The sequence below is a fragment of the Phyllostomus hastatus genome, unplaced genomic scaffold (assembly GCF_019186645.2).
Source record: "Phyllostomus hastatus isolate PE091 unplaced genomic scaffold, TTU_PhHast_1.1 phas_contig_477, whole genome shotgun sequence".
NCBI lineage: Eukaryota > Metazoa > Chordata > Mammalia > Chiroptera > Phyllostomidae > Phyllostomus > Phyllostomus hastatus.
Window position 1 is genome coordinate 1,596,561 of NW_025333889.1, and position 15,662 is coordinate 1,612,222.

At 71.2% G+C, this 15,662-nt stretch overlaps 1 protein-coding gene across 1 annotated transcript; it reads right to left on the reverse strand.

Moving 5' to 3' along the window:
* Nucleotides 1-2,100: 2,100 nt before the first annotated feature.
* On the reverse strand, nt 2,101-12,026 carry KLHL30 (kelch like family member 30). Its single transcript, XM_045845573.1, has 9 exons — nt 11,913-12,026; nt 10,844-10,916; nt 9,555-10,366; nt 8,151-8,292; nt 6,672-6,758; nt 6,064-6,219; nt 5,027-5,215; nt 4,507-4,652; nt 2,101-3,118 (listed from the first exon to the last, which is right to left on the reverse strand). The coding sequence occupies exons 3-9, from the start codon at nt 10,326-10,328 to the stop codon at nt 2,867-2,869; spliced, it is 1,746 nt and encodes a 581-aa protein (XP_045701529.1). The 5' UTR covers nt 10,329-10,366; nt 10,844-10,916; nt 11,913-12,026; the 3' UTR covers nt 2,101-2,866.
* Between the last annotated feature and the right edge of the window lie 3,636 nt (nt 12,027-15,662).

Consider the following 15,662-nt stretch of genomic DNA (forward strand, 5'->3'; position numbering starts at 1 on the left):
TAGAGGGGGAAGGGAGGGAGAAAGAGAGAGAAACATCACTGTGGGGTTGCTGGGGGCCGTGGCCTGCAACCCAGGCATGTGCCCTGACTGGGAATCGAACCTGCGACACTTTGGTTCGCAGCCCGCGCTCCATCCACTGAGCCACGCCAGCCAGGGCTTAGAATCGCATTCTTAAGTGTGAGCCTGTCTCGCCTGGGGACAGAGGGGCACCGAGCCCAAGCTGGCTGTGACCAGACAACCCGGCCCCTGGCCTGGACGACCCCGGGAGGGTCTATGAGGACGTCACGTGGGCCCTGGGGTGTTCGTGCCACGCAGGGAAGGACCTCCCCCACGACGGTCTCATCACGGTCTGGGTCACTCTTCAGTCCTCAGCTGGACGCCTGGACGCCCCCCGGGCGCCGGTAGGTTCCGCGTTAAGTGCAGCACGGCGCAGCAAACCCGCCTCGCCGCGGGAGGGCTGGAGTGAGCCGGAGTCCCTCCGCGGCGTGGAGGTCAGCGTCGGCCACCGTGAGCCGTCAGGTGACCGCTTCCTTTAATCACGGACATTTCCACGGGGTGTCCACCGCCCGACTCTGGTGATCGCTGCTGGCGCCCAGTCCCGGGACACGCTCAGCGATACGAGGGTCTCTTCTGGGACGTCCTGGACAACCCGGGTTCCATGGCGGCGGCCGGAAACGTCCCCGCACCCACCCTGACTCGCTGACGGGTGCTGACCGGCGCTGAGCCCAGGCGGGCTGTGCTGGGCTTGGCTACAGGGGACACTGGGCGGTCGCCGAGGGCTGGGGGCTGCTGGGTGGGGGGTGGTGCCTCAGTTTACCCAACGTCGTCTGCGGGAAGGACAACAGGCGCCCACCCGGCAGACACGAGCACCCCGGGGCGGCAGAGGTGCGCCCCCTCCCGCCACCCTGCCGTGGGCCCGGGGTTGGGTGGGCTCGCGCAGGTGTTCCGGGGCTGCCCGCGCCCACACCTCCCCAAGAGTCCTCGTGTCCCGGGGGGCTCTGATGGGGGAAGCGGGTGGCTCAGCTTGCTCTGGGGACACTCCTTGCGTGGATGTGACATTCCTGTCCTTTGGCAGGAGTGCCTGGGAGGGTTTGGTGCTTGGCTACAGGGCTGCCGTGGGCCCACGTGGCTGTGTGGCCGCCACGCACAGTGACCACGGCCTGTACCTACCCCCCCTGATTCTGGCTGGGTGTGGCTGGAGGAGGGACTGTCGGGGGATGGGGGCAGAAACGAGAGTGAGGCCGGGTCCCTGCTCCACCACCTCCTCCCCAGCGGGTCTCGGGGGGCAGGTGGCAGTGGCCGAATCCACCCCTGACCCCGCTCCCTTTCGGGAGCCTGCTCCTGCCCTGTCCCTTGTCCCTGGGGCAGGGGGGCGGTGACAGCTCCGCTGGCCCTTGGGTGTCTCCCCAGTCCTCGCCCACACCGTGCAAACAGCCCTGATTACACCCTCTTCCGTTGCGGGGTCTCGTGTTTCCTCTGGGGACCCCGGAGGATACAGTTAGCCTGATCCAGGGGTCCCAAATAGGGCCCCTCAGCGATCAGGGCCCCCACGCAGGGACGGCTCCCCACTGCCGGGGGTGTGCAGGGCCGGAGGTCCGCCTGGCGCCGGGACTCTGCCCGTTCAAGGTCAAGGTAAGTCTGTCCCTGCCCCCTGGGCCTGCGTTGTGAAGCAGCCCCTGGCTGGGCACCTTCAATAAACGTCTGGAAAACACTTCCCAGAACTTTCACCCAGAAGATCCAGGGGTCCCAGCAACTGCACCCTCTCTTCCACCCACTCCGCCCGCCGCACAGGGGCCCTGGGTCTGGAGCAGGCGCCCCTTTGGGAGCAGACGCCCGGAGGCCCCTCGGCGCCTGGGGCCTGGGTGCGAACTCGCTGTCCCACGAGAACTGGGCAGAAGCAGCCGGTCTGGGAGCAGAGCTGGCCTGACCTGCAGGAGCTGGGGCCCAGGGACCCGTGCTCAGAGCCAGGCTGCCAGCAGCGCCTCTGGGCCCCAGTGGGCTCAGAGAGGAGCCCGGGGCCAGAGGGAGAGAGACTGGAGCGCCCCAGGGCCCCAGCCGGGCAGTGCGGGCTGCAGCCGGGCTGGGCCCGGGGCCCGTGTCCCTGACAGAGCCTGTGACAAAGCCGGAGGGCCACTCAGCACCCGGTGAGAGTCCTTCAGCGTGTCCTCGGTGACAGACACAGACACCCCTCACTCGGGGTGAGTCAGGAGCAGCGGGAAGCCTGAGCCAGCCTGCGTGAGGCCGTCGGCCCCAGGGCTCAGCGGCTGGCCCGTGTCCCCGGAGGCGTGCTCTGCTGGCCGGAGGTAGGGCTCACCGCTGCCCTCGCCCAGGGGGCTGCCGGGCAGGAAGCCACCGACGTGCCCGAGGGGCCTCCCAGGAAATCCCGGCAGCATGCTGCCCGGGCCTCCCCGGGGGCTTCTGTTCTGACTCACGGCTTTGTCGGGAGCGAGCCAGCCCGAGAGACGGAAAACCCTGGCTGGAAGGGCCGCCGTGTTCGTCTGCCCTGGGAAGCCTTCACTGACCACCCCCGCAACCCCCCAGCCCCCCAGCCCCTGTGCGGGCAGAGGGGCCCTGTCTCCCACTGCCTCGGCTGGGTGCTGCCCTCCTGGGGGCGGGGCTCGGAAAAGCTGGGCGGCAGCCCCCTTTGTCCCCAGAAGCAGCGCTTTGGGGTCCCGAGTCCAGGCCCTGCCGCCCGTCCACTCAGAGCTGGTGTGGTGGCCGGGGAGACGAAAACCAGGTCACTCTGACGTGCCCGGTGGCCCGAGCCCAGCCCCGGCCAGGAGCACAAACAAGCAGACATGCACGGGGGGGGGGGCCCCCCACCTCGGAGGTCGGCGTCCGCCGTGTCCCCGGCGCCTCGGGGGGCTCAGTGCCCCAGGGCAGGGCCGAAGGGCTGGCCCCACCTGGAGACGTCCAGGAAGACACTGGAGGCCCCGTGGTAGAGCCAGAGGCGGGGCAGGGCGCCGTGGCGGGTCCAGGCGTCGCGCCCGGGGTCGTAGGCCTCCATCTCCACGTGGTAGTCGCCGTCCATGCCCTGCCAGCGGCCCCCGGTCACGTACAGCGCCTCACCCAGCGGCACCAGGGCGCCGTTCTCGTGCAGGCTGTGCAGGGGCTGCACCTGCGGGCGGGCGGCCGGCCGGCGGTCAGGGCGCCGCGGGCGGTGGGGGGGGCGCGGCCGGGGCCCTGCCACTCCCCTCCCCCGCCAGGACCCCTGACTCCCCCTTCTCTGGGGAGACCCCACTGCCCCCTCTCCAGCCCGCAGCATAGGACACTGCTTCCAGCCCCCCCCTTCTCTCCTGGGCCCAAAGGTGCTCACTTCTGAAGGCCAGAGTGAGGGCAGGGGGGCCTGAGACCAGAACTGCCTCCCAGCGTGGGGCCCCGGCCGAGCCTGACTCCCAGCGGCTCCCTTGCAGGGACAGACGTGGCCTCAGCCCTGACAGACACCCGTGGGGGGGCCACTGGCCCCACGGCCCCTTCGCTGGGCCCCTGCACCGCCGGCCTTGGCCTGTGCCTCAGGGGTGCCCGGGACAGGGCTGTGGGTCAGGGCCAGCAGCCTGTCCGAGGCCCAAGAGGGACGTGGGCACTTCAGGCACAGCCCAGGGTGGGCAGCAGGGAGAGACTTGCCCTCGGCCCCCAGGTGAAGGCAGCCACGGGTGGCTGGCCCCGGACCTGGAGAGCCGGAGGGCAACCCTGCACGCTGGACCCCTGCCCAGAGCAGTGGTGTGAGCCGAGGCCCGGCAGAGAGGGCCCGAGGAGAAGGCCCCGCCTGGCAGGGCGCGCCTGGCACCTGTTGTGCGGCCGTAATGGGGACTCGGTGTCAGCTGAGCGCTGACGCCAGGGGACAGCTGTGGGCACGGGACCACGGAGGCCCCGTGTGGCCCGCTGTGCAGTCCGCCTGCGGTGGCTGCAGGAAGCACAGCCTCCCCCTCAGACCCCCAGGGACGGAGACTCTCTCGGCAGGCGGGACGGGCCCAGGGCATCCGACCACAGCTGAAGCCACTACGGGCTCCGGACGCTGTCCCTCCTTCTTCTCCGAAGAAACAGGAGGAGGGCCAGGGCTCTGGGGCCCCCGAGAGCCAGTTTCCAGACGCCCACCACCCACTCTCTCCCCAGGGCCAGTGGCAGGCAGGAAGCTGGCTACCCCCTCCTCACCCACAGCACCAGAATCTGCTCCCCGCTTGACTGCCCCCAGGGATGGGAGGCTCACTCCCTCTGGACCTGGCCAGCAGGAAGGAAGGGCTTTCTCTCGGCCCACAGCAGTTGTGAAGCACCCCAAGCTGAGCCTGGTTTCGCTTCCAACGGGGAGGGCAGGCCGCCCGTGCTGGGGTCAGGGCCCCCGGGGACCGCAGCCCCCTGCCCCCCGCCCTTGGCTCTGCCCTGCTCCCGGCCTCGGCCCAGGCTCACGTCTCCCTTCACCGTCCTCCCCGCACTGTCCTCCCCCCTCCCCACTGTGGTCAGGGGCCCCGGGGGCGTCCCCTGGGAGGCGAGGCCAAGGCCGAGGCCCACCTTCTGCCACAGGTTGGCCCCGGGGTCGTACACGTAGACCTTCTTGGTGTTGTCGCCGACCAGGTAGAGCGCCCCCTGCAGGGCGGCGCAGCGCGGCGAGGACAAGTACTTGGGGAGGAAGGGCGAGGCGATCACGCTCCACGCTTCTGCGGGGGACACCAAGGCCAAGGGGGGCCGCTGTCACCGGGGGGGGGGCTGGGCCAGCCGGGGCTCCCCCACCCCGAGGCAGCGCCCCATCTGAGACGGGGGAGGGTGTCCCTTTCCTGGGTGCTAGGAACCCCCTGTGCCCCCTGACAAGCCCCACTCTCTCTGGATGGGTGGGAGGATGCCGGGGACCTGGGGGCCTGGGGGCCTGGGGGACAGGCCGTCTCCAGCGCCTCACCCTCGGGGGCCCCCACGGGACCTTTACGGCTTCAGAGGCCCTGGCCTGGCGCCCCACCCCACCCCCGGCCCTGGGCCCCGCCCTCCCTCTCACCGAGCCGGGCCTGCGGCCACCCGCCCCCGTCCCCGGGGCGCCCACCTGTGACGGGGTTGTAGCACTGCAGGGCCAGCGCGTTGTACTTGCAGGCGCTGGAGCCCACCAGGTAGAGGCGGCCCTGGCAGCCGGCGGCCGAGAAGTTGCTGACGTACTTGAGGGCGGGGCTGACGGGCGCCCAGGTGTCGGTGTAGGGGTCGTAGCTCTCCACCTCCACCACGTCCTGCGTGGTGCCTGTGGGGGGGGGGCGAGGCTGCGGGGGTGCGGCCGGGGGGGGGCTTCCTGCTGGGGCCCAGGCTTTGGAGAGGGCTGGGGAGCACCCACCCAGGGTGCCCCGGGAGGGGGAGGCAGTGGAGGGCGAGGCCTCGGTGAGGTTTGGAGAGGTGAGGGCAGTTGCTCGGGCCTTGTGGCCAAGAAAGGGTGTGGGCACTCGTAGGTGGGAACTCCCTCCTGTTCCAGCCCAGCCACCCCCAACGCTGCAGAGCCGGGGCGCACTGGAGGGGTGGTGGCAGGACCCCCTAGGGGGCCAGTCCCTTGGTCGGGTGCCCTTGGGTGGGGCGTGAGTCAGTCCCGGCAGAGCTGTGGGTGGCCCGTCCCAGCCCCACAGAGCCCGGCTGTGAGGACCATGGGGGCCCATGCTGGAGGCAGGGCCAGGCTGGGGCCCCCCGGTTCCCCTGGGGCTCAGGATCTGGCGTGCCCTCTGCTCTTGGCCTGGACGTGACGGCCCTTGAGGGGTGAGGGGCGAGGGGCTGGCCAGCACTCGGGGTGATGAATGAGGAGCGACCTGGGGGCCAGCGGGTCGCCTGCAGGTCGCCTGCAGGTCGCCTTGGGGAGTTTGTCTGTTAATACCCGTCCGGCCGCAGGGGTCCCTGGGCGACGCTGACAGGGCGCTGGGTGGACGGGGTAAGGCGGGCTCCCGTGTGCAGGCCGGGGCTCAGTGGTGGGACAGAGGGGGCGTCAGAAGGACCCATTGTGCGTGCGTCCCTGCACCCCGGGGACTTCCCCGAGGAGGGGACCCTGGTCCGAGACCCGAGCCCAGGGGTCTGGGACAGGAGGGGCTCGGAGGGGGGGGGCAGCCTCACCACCCACGACGTAGATCTCCCCGTTGAGCGCCGCGCTGGCGTGGTTCGTGCGGGCCTTGAGCATGGGCGCCACGGGCCTCCAGACCGCCTCCGCCAGCGGGAAGCACCAGGCCTGGGTGGTCGACCAGGTGTCCGTCTTGGTGCCCCGCGAGCCACCTGCGGGAAAGGTGCCCATCAGCCCGGGGTCACCGAGCCAACGGGGCCGGGGGGGCCAAGGGTCCCACTCTCATCTCCCCAGGCTCTCCCCAGGCTGGGCCTCCATGCTGCCAGACAGCAGGCCAGGTGGGACCTCGGTGGCACCGTCCAGCTGGGCGGCTTGGACAGGTCCCTCCATGCCCCACACACGAGGAAGTTCTTTCCCAACCAGGCCCCCCCAACTTCTGAGGTCAAAAAGGGCAGGGAGACCCCTCTCGGCCCTCCCATGGGTCCCCCGGGGGTGGGGGGCCTCGGCTGCAGGGGCATTCTGAAGGCACCTGGGGCCCGTGTCAGACAGGCGGGGTCCCTGGGTTTTAAATGTCCTCGTTCTCACAGCACGGGAAGCTCTGGAAGAGTCCTGACTAACTGCTGGGAGCCCCCCCCCAGCGAGGGGGCGCCCCCCGCCTGCCCACCTGTGACGTAGACACAGCTGTTCAGCGCGGCCAGGGAGAAGCCCCACTTGTTGAAGTCGGGGAAGTGGGGCAGCGCCATCCAGGTCTCTGGATGGGAGAGAGCAGCTGGGGTCGGCGTGCAGGGCTCGCTGCGGGGGGAGAGGGGGGCTCCCGCCCCACAGCCCCCCCTCCCCCGCTCACAGCAAAGGGGCGAGGGGACCCAGTGCCATAGCAGCGGTGGTGGTGACCCCCAGGGGCTGGGGTCAGAGGTGGCCCTGGGTGCTCCATGCTCACCGCCAGGCCCGGCTGCTGGCGGCCCCTGGAGCCCAGGCTGGACACAGGACGAGCCGAGAGACGGCCCGTGTCCAGAGACCGCACTCTCACGGACCCTGCAGTCGACCCCACGGCCCCCGAGTGGGCCCCGTGGACTGGTCCCACCTGAGTCCGAAGGGGTGGCCGTGACCTCGAGGCACTGGTGCGTCGTGACAGAAGCATCGCTCGCTCACGCCCGCCCCACACACCCGTGTGCCCTGAGCCCCGTCTGTGCTCCTGGGGGCCGGGCCTGCGGGCGCCAGGCTCGGGCCTGCGGCCGGCAGAGCGGCCCACGTGCAGCTCTCGTGCGCCCGCTGTGCGGCCTCGGGTTCTGCGTCTGTGAAACGGGGGTAACTCCCACCTCCGGGGATGTGTGGGGACCCTGTGAGGTGGCGCGTGTCTGTCTCACAGCCACTGCTCAGCTGGGGGTGGGGGTGGCTTTCAGAACAGAGGGACACACCCACGTCAGACCCGCCCTGCCCCATGGAGCTCCACGAGGTAAACTGAGGCGAGGAGCGGACGAGAATCTTTAAGTCCGTAAGTGCACACAGTTAGGGTTTTTAAGGGGGGCTGGGGGAGAGGTGCCACCTCGGGGGGTCCCTGGGGAAGGCTGTTTATTGTTGATGACAATTTTCAGAACACACGGGTCATTCCGCCTTGCTGGGCGGGGGCTGCGTGACCCCCTGACTCACGTCTGTGTCACCCCAGGGTGGGGATTGCCCAGCAGTCAGTCTCCAGGCCTCTGCCTGCCAGCTGGCCTCCACAGCAGCTGTGTGGGGAGCCCATTGCACGAATGTGGAGACTGAGGCCCAGAAAGGTAGAGCGGCCTGTGCAGAGCTGGTCGGACACCGGAGCTCTCAGCCCCCAGGCCCCAGGCACCACACCCCGAGGCCACAGGCCACACAGGGCAGGGCCACAGGAGGGGGCGGCCGGCCGGGCTGCCCGCCCCGCACGGTGTGCTCTGGGCAGCCACAGAGCCCCTTCCGAGAGGCCCCTTGGCCCAAAGGACCAAACTGAGGGCTGTGGCTGCAGAGAGAGGGGCCTGCCGTGGCCCCCACTGCCTGCTCCCCCCACAGCCCCGGGCCCAGCGCACCTGGGACAGGCCTGGCCTCTGTTCTGTGCCCCTCCCGGTGGCTCCCGGCAGGCGGCAGGGGCCGCGGGCCGAGCTCGGGCGCCCGGGGTACTCACTGGCCTTGGTGTTGTAGAAAGCGAAGTTCCCGTGGTGGGGGGCCCGCTCCTCGGCGTCCTCCTCCTCCTCCTCTTCCTCCAGGGCCCGCCCGCCCACCACCACCAGGACCTCTTCCAGCTGCCGCGGCAGGGCCGGCGGCGCCTGCGGGCCAGGGGGGCGGCGGTCAGAGGGAGCGGCGGCAACAGCGTCCCCGCGCCCAGGGCCCCGGACCCGGTGGTGGCTGCTGGGGCGGGCAGCGGCCCTGACGTTTGGAGGCGGCTGTGGGTCCGCGCGTGCTTCACGCTGGTGCACACGCATGGGGGTGAGCTTTGGTGTGTGTGCATGTGCACAGGTGTGTGGTGACGGCGGCAGAGCTCAGGACGGTGGGGGCACCCCGCCCCTGTGTGTCCTGGCCTCCGGAGCCGCTCCCCCCGCCCCGGCCGCCACCTGCCTCTCGGATGAGTTCCCGCACCCGCCTTTGGGTCGGCCCTAAGCCCCACCCACGCCTGCCCTGCACCTCAGAGCCCCGCCCTCCTGGGCCCGCACACCCTGCCCCGGGTGGCCCTGCCCCGGGTGGCCCTGCATGGTCCACCTGGATGGTAAGTAGTGACCATCCGGAGCCCCAGGGCCCGTGACCCACCACCTCCCTGGCCTTGACTGCAGATGCTCAGGCCTCCCACCACCGGCAACTACACAGCGCCCCCTGGTGGGGCAGGGCCCCCAGCCGGCTCCACCGCGTGGCGGCCCTGTGCGCCTGGCTGTGCGGAGCCACGGTGCACCCCACCCCTGGCCGGAGCTGTGCCTTTGTCCCAGACTCGGCGCTGGAGTCTCCTCTGGAGCAAGGCCCCGAGCAGGCGGCAGACGGACTGGTCAGCCCCTCGTGTTGGCCACACCCTGGCCTGTCACTTCCCCAGGACCCGCTCTGCCCGCCGGGCCTCCCGCCGGCACTCCCGCCGGCACAGATGGGAAGTTGCACCCCATAAACGCTTGAGCAGCTCCCTAAGGGGCAGGTGGTGGCCGGCGGCCCCGCCTGCCGGTGTCCCTCACCCGATTGGGCACAACCTTCTCTGATCGCCCTCCCTCCCGCTGAGCTCCTATCCCCGCCTCTGAGGCCCGGCTCAGATGCTGCCTCCTCCAGAGAGCCCTCCCTGACTGCCCACCCGTGTGAGGGCGCCCCCGGCCCAGCGCTGGCCTTTCTCGTGCTGCCTAAGGTCTGTTCCCGGGGGTGTCCCCCCCTCCCCCCCTGAGCTGTGGGCTCCTTCAGGGCAGGGCAGGGGGTGGGAACGATCGTTTCTAGGTTCCGCTGCCCCTCCCGTTTGCCACACTCGGGGGCACAGTCTGCACTTGGGGGGAGCGGCGTGCTCTCCAGCCCCCACAGGTGGCGCGTGCGAGCTTCCCCCCACGCCCGGCCCCACGCCCCTCACCGCCTCATGGCCCCGGGACAGGGCCGCCCGGCAGGCCTCGGACTCCAGGATCAGCGGCTCCGTGGTCAGCAGCTGCCGCACGTAGGGCCCGGACACGGCCTCCAGGCGCACCAGGCCCAGCAGCTCGGGCAGGTGGGCCGCCCGGGCCGGCGGGTCGTGGCGCACCCAGCGCAGCAGGGCCTCCAGCCGGCTCTGCTCCGGCCGCACCTGCAGCAGGTCGCCGGCCAGACAGGCGGCCAGCCGGTCCCGGGGCAGCTGCAGGAACTCGTCCTCCCGGGCCACGGCCTCGAAGTTCTCCCGCAGGAAGGCCCAGGCCTTGGCGGCCACGCCCAGCAGCCCCTGCTGCTCCCCGAACTCGCAGATGCCCAGGCAGTTGGTGGCGTCCAGCTGCTGCTGCAGGTAGTGGCCGCAGGCCTTCTGCACGGCCGGGAAGTGCAGGCGCGCGGCCGTGCGGGCCAGCGCCTCCACGTTGGCCTGCGTGATGGTCAGCCGGCCCGTGTACACGAAGTCCACCAGCTGCCCCACCACGGCGGCCTCCACGTCCCACAGCTCCACGCGCGCCGAGAAGCTCTCGGCGAAGTCGCCCGCGAACATGGCGTGGAAGTAGGGGCTGCTGAGTGCCAGCAGGCCGCGGTGGCAGGGCAGCTCCCGGCCGCCCACCAGCAGCGTGACGTCGGCCAGCTTGGGCTGCGCGCGCAGCCTCTGCAGCCCGTCCAGCATGTCCTGGGCGTGCGAGGGCAGGTGGAACTCCAGGTCGTCCACGTTGCGGACCATGGCTGCGGTGCCGGTGCGGCCAGCCCCCCAGGGAGAAGCTGCGGGGGCCACAGGGGAGCAGGGTCAGGGGGGCGGGGGGGGGGGCCGTTCACACCAGTGCTTCCCACCCCCCACGAGCCTCGGCTGAGCGCTCTGATGTGTGAAGTGCTTTACTCGGCACCCCCAGCCCCGCCTAGTCCCCCAGCCTGGGGCTTGGGGAGGGCGGGAGACCCACCCACGGCCCCGAGATGGGGGCAGGGTGGGGCCAGCAAGAGAACCCCAGCCCTGGGCCGTCCCCCCCATCTCTGGGCCACACGGAGCAGGCCCCTGGGGCTTTGGGGTCCCCATGGCCCCCAACCCCCACAGGGACCCCTTGGTCCCCAACCCACCATTGTTGGGGAGGACACTGGGGACATGGGAGAGGTGGCCTGCCTTGGCCTGCTATGGCCTTGCTGGTGTCCAGGGGGCCAGGCTGGGGGTCCCCCGCTGCACCCCCAGTTTCCACCGCCTCCGGGTGTGGGTGGGTGAAGACAAACCTCGGGAGCTTCCTGGAGGCAGCGCTGGTGACTCAGTGTCCACGCCGTCTGATTCAGCAGGTCCACCTCGGGGCTGATTTAGTTATGAGCACATTTATTTACGTGCTTCTGACACCTCACTCTCAGGACGCCTCCCCAGGGAGGGAGAAGGTCTGCCCGGGGGGGCCTGCCCCCACCACCCGAGTTACCCACCCCCGGAAGGGCTGCACCCCAAAGACACGGTCTGCCCACCAGGGGGTGCCCTCCGGAGCCGGCGGTGCAGCGTGGGGACAGACCATCAAGCCGGGAAGCCTGGGAACTGTGAGCCGTGGAGGCTGGTGGGGGGGGGCTCCTGAGCTATGATGGCACGCTGCTGGGGGGGACGCCTGAAGCCCCCCTCCCCCCAGCGGGTGCCCGTCCCCACCCTGCAGAGCAGGCCTAGACCCGGGCAGCCCACCCGGGGGCCTGAGGACCTGCTCGGGCTCCTGCTGGGCCAGGCTGGGTCCGTGGGCCAGGCCAAGGTCCGTCCCGCCGACCCCCCCCCCCCCCCGCCAGGGAGGCCCGTGGCTGGGGGTGGTGGCTCTGTCCTCCCAAGGGGGGTTTGGCAGGAGCCCAGTGGGCCAGCCACCGCCCCCAGGCCTTGCATTCCTGTCATTGTTGTGTCCCTCTGGCCGCTCTGCCACGAGGGGCCTTAGCGGTGCCTGCTGACACCTGCCGCCCTGCTGCCCCAGCTTGGGGTGGGGGTTTCCGGGGGGTCCCAGAGCCTCCACCGGGTGCCCGTCCGGGCCAGGCGTGAGGACGGCCCAGCGGGCAGGACGGGGAAGGACACGGACGCCAGACACTGTGGCCCTGGCTGCAGTCGGGCCGTGGCCCAGCCTCCCCTGCCTGCCTCCCCAGCCGGACCGGAGTGGGGCCTGCCTGCCAAGTTCCCACCCCTCGACCCAGGGGTGGGCTGGACCAGGACCGGGGGTCTCTCACACCAAAGTGCCAGCACCGTGAGCGCCAAGCCCACGCTGTCCCACCGTAACTCCCCTCTCCCAGTCCCCACCGCCCCCTCCGGTTGCCCCTGTCCAGAGCCCCCGGGCCCTACCTCTCAGCAGGACGCTGCACCCCGTGCTGAAGACTCCGGCCGGAGAGCGGGGCTGGCCAGCTGGCTGCGGGGGCACCGGGGGCCTGCAGGGCGGGGCGGCCGCGTGGGGGTGGCAGCGTATTTTTAGCCGCAGCCTGCCCAGGAGGCGGGGAGGGACGGGCCGGCGGGGGGAGGAGTTTGGTGCTGTCGCCTCCCTCCCCGCTGTCCCCTCTGGACGCCCACGGGGCCCGGGCGGAGGCAGGACGCATTCCTGGGCGGGACCAGAACAGGCTTTGCCCCCCCCCCCGTGGGCTGACTGGTGGGGCGGGGGCTGGCCGTGCGGCTGCCCCCTCTGCTTCCCCACCTGACAGAGGGGACAGGGGTGCCCGTGCTGGGGACTCCGGGGGGCACACAGCGGCCCCAGCTGGGGCCCAACAGGCACGAGCTTCTCTGAGCTCATCCGCAGGCACCTGTGTGGCCTCCTGCTCTCCCGCCAGGTGGGGAGGCGTCACGGTCACGGAGGGCTGGGCAGCAGAGGCCTCTCACACCCGGGGTCCGTGGTGGCCAGGGGCAGCCGGCACGGTGGAGGGCTGCCCAGAGAGGCAAGGAGGCAGCCCGGAGCGCCCCCAGACTGGAGGCAGGGACTCGGGATCTCGAGGTCCCGTCCCCACCGCATCACGGCTGCCACGGCCGGCACCTTCATTAGTTGTGAGAGCCGGGAAGCGGGGCCAGCGGGGAACACGGCAGCGGCCCCAGGGGGACCTGGCGTCTGGGGCTCACAGGCCCCAGGACCGGGACAGCCAGAGGGGTCTCCGGGCACCTCCCACACCTGCGGTCAGCGTGAAGCCGCAGCCTGGGGCGGCCGGGTGGGAGCTGCCGCCTGTGGGCCGCTGCCCCCTCACCCACGAGGGCCTTAGTGACACCACGTCTGGGTGTGTGTGGGGGCGCGGCAGCGGCAGGCGGGGCCGTGTCCAGGGGAGGCCCATCAGTGTCCGCCAGGGCTGGCTGGGGCTCCGACGGCGTTGAGAGGCCCGGGTGGCCCCCGGGGGACAACCCGGCTCCTGGTCACGTCCAGTGACTTCTCAAGGGCGGAGGGTGTCACCACAGTGTGGGTCCGGACAGAGGACGCCTGCCCTCCAGCACGGCTGCTGGGCCCGCCACCTGCTGGGGAGGCGGCTGCGAGCCCTCCTGGCCTGCGCAGCCCAGCGGTGCACCAGTCCCCGCCGCCGTCCCCGCACGATGGCCCGTCTCAGCACAAGCTCACGGGCACCTCCTCGCTCTGCCCCTCACGGGCTGCTGTGCTCCTCGCCTTGGCCTGGCCCGCTCAGCTCCGGGCCCTGTCCCTGCCCTGGACTATTCCAGAAGCCTCCCCCGGCCTTGGTCAGGGGAGGGGACCCGCTGGATGTCCCAGCCCTCACTGTGCCCAGCCCCCGTGGAGGGGGTGCTGGAAGGGGAACCCAGAATCCGGTCTCTGCCCCCCGCGGCCCCCCACCCCGTTTCCAGGCAGGACACCGAGGGTTAACGCCGGAGGAAGGGACCACGGGGACCCGGAGGAGAGGCTGCCGCCGCCAGGAGCTGCCCCGCCTGGGCACGGGGCGAAGGCCGCCCGGGGACACGGGGCTCGCATGACGGGTCACTTGACACCGGGCCTCAAAACGGATCCTGGTCAGCAGGTCGCCGCCGAGCAGACGGGGTTTGAAAACACGCGGCTGCTTTCTCTTCACGACGAAAACAACACACGCGCGTGCATGCAGGGGAGATTCGGGAAAGCCGAGACTCGCCGGCCCGTCCCCGTCCGTCTCCCCCTGGTGGCGCCCAGACGCCGTGTCCTGGCTCGTCTCACCAGCGCCAACGCGTCTCTGCTGTGACCGGTCTGCGGGAAGCGTGCCTGCAACCTGGTCCTAACACGGACCCGCAGCCCCGCAGGGAGTCGGAAACGACATGCGGTCACTGACCCGGTGTCACTTCTGAGACTGCTTCCCCGGAAGACAGGAGAGTTAAGGCGTGTGGTCATCTTTGCAGCCCTGGGGGGGTGCCCAGCCGGGGCGAGGGACGCCCTGTCTCCAGGGGGGTCCCAGTTGCACCCCGCGCCTGTCTGTCCCCTTGGCGCTGTGAGCCTGTCCCCGAGCAGCCAACCCCACCCGCCCGCGCCCTCTGCGGGTGTCCTGCCGCCTGGCTCGCTCACGGCCCCTCTTACTGCACCCGGGACTTATTTGGGACTCGGGGTGCCGTGAGCTCCCCCCTTTCCTCCCCATACTCGGTTGACCACGCCCTCAGGACTGGAGTGGACAGTCCCTTCTCCCCCCGGGGACTTGCTGTGGCATTTCCTCTCAGGGCAGACCTTTCTGGCTGGGGGAAGCGTCCCAGCCTGTTGACCCGAGGGACCCTCAGAATTCTGGGGCCAGAACCCGCCGGGGGGACGGGCCGTCGCTCCAGAGTTTTGGTCTCTGGCGAGCTGCTGTGTCCCCCTGCGGTGCGCTCGCTGGCCGCGGCGGCATAACAAACGCCCCGCGGTCTGGTGTCCAAACTTCACAAACAGGGACTGTCTCGCCGTGTCTGGGGGGATCCGCCTCGGGATCCGTCCTCAGGGGGCACCAGGGAGCTGCCTGAAGGCCACCCTCGGGTGGGCGGCCTCTGCACCCGGCTCTCCCCACACGGTGGTGGCAGCCTCCCCAGAGACAGGAGCAGCGAAGCCGGGAGTCGTGACGCCAGCATGGGAGTGATTCCGTCACTTCCGTGGTGCAGCGTGGGGGGCCACAGGGGCGGGATGACCGGGGGCGGGGTCTCGGGGGGGCCCCGCCGGGGCTGTGGCTGCTGTCTGAGTTCGTGTTGAGCCTGTGGCCGATGCAGGTGCCGGGTGGACTGCGGCCCCCGGGTGGGTGGACTCGGGCCCCCCGCTGCCTGGGGTGCGGCTGTGCTCTGAGGGTCCGCCCGCACGCGCCAGGGGCCGGGGAGCCAGCGGACGAGCAGGGCTTCCTGTCTCCGGGGTTTTCCTGACTCGGGAAGCCCCAGGTTCCACCTCGCTTTGTGTCTGGTCGCCGCACTGGGGTCTGCAGCTGGGGGTGGGGGGCACCACCCGGGCCCAGGGCTGCGCGTGTGGCCCGGCCGGCCGTCTATCTGCCGCGGGCCCTGCTCCCCGTGCTCGAGCTGCCGGTCGCTGGGCCCCAGGCTGCCGGGCATCGAGTCACCTGGGACGCTGGCCCGGGGCTCACAGGGAGTAGGGCTGCCCCCCCCCAGCACCGTGCCTCCATGAGACCCCGGGGAGCAGGGCGGCTCCTGAGGGGACTCCCCCCCGCCCTTCCGGGCCTCAGGCCTGGCTGTGAGCCTCCACCACCCGTCTCCTGGCAGCGCGCCCGACCCCATGCCCTCCCGGAACCCAGGGTGTCCGGGAGATGCCCTCTGCTGGCCTCGGCCCAGACCCTATGCTGGGAAACTGAGGCCGAGGCCCAGCGAGCAGGTGGCAATGTCCAAGGCGGGTGTGCCGGCCCCCTGACCAGGGGCATCCCGAGTGCCCCGGCCTGCAGGCCACCTCTGAGGCCACGCTGTGCCCACCACCCGCCTCCACCTGGCCCCTGGGAACAGCGCCAGTGGTGTTGGCGGTGCAGGCACCCCGCGGGGACCGAGACACCGGACGCCCCCATCTCCTGACGCCCCCACCCCAGGCTCACCCGGCCCCCCCCATCAGGCCCGCACCGCTGGCCAGCCCCGGGCAGTCCCCTCAGTCACGCTTTGGGGCCAGGCGCTGGGGGACAGCGTGGAGACACTCGTGGG

Excerpts from the sequence above, each read along its gene's own strand:
- KLHL30 (XM_045845573.1), bottom strand. The coding sequence starts at position 10,328 with ATGGTCCGCAACGTGGACGACCTGGAGTTCCACCTGCCCTCGCACGCC. Across the intron at positions 6,220-6,671 it reads CAGCTGTGTCTACGTCACAG|GTGGCTCGCGGGGCACCAAG; the intron begins GTGGGCAGGCGG and ends CCTTTCCCGCAG. Across the intron at positions 5,216-6,063 it reads GGAGATCTACGTCGTGGGTG|GCACCACGCAGGACGTGGTG; the intron begins GTGAGGCTGCCC and ends CCCCCCCCACAG.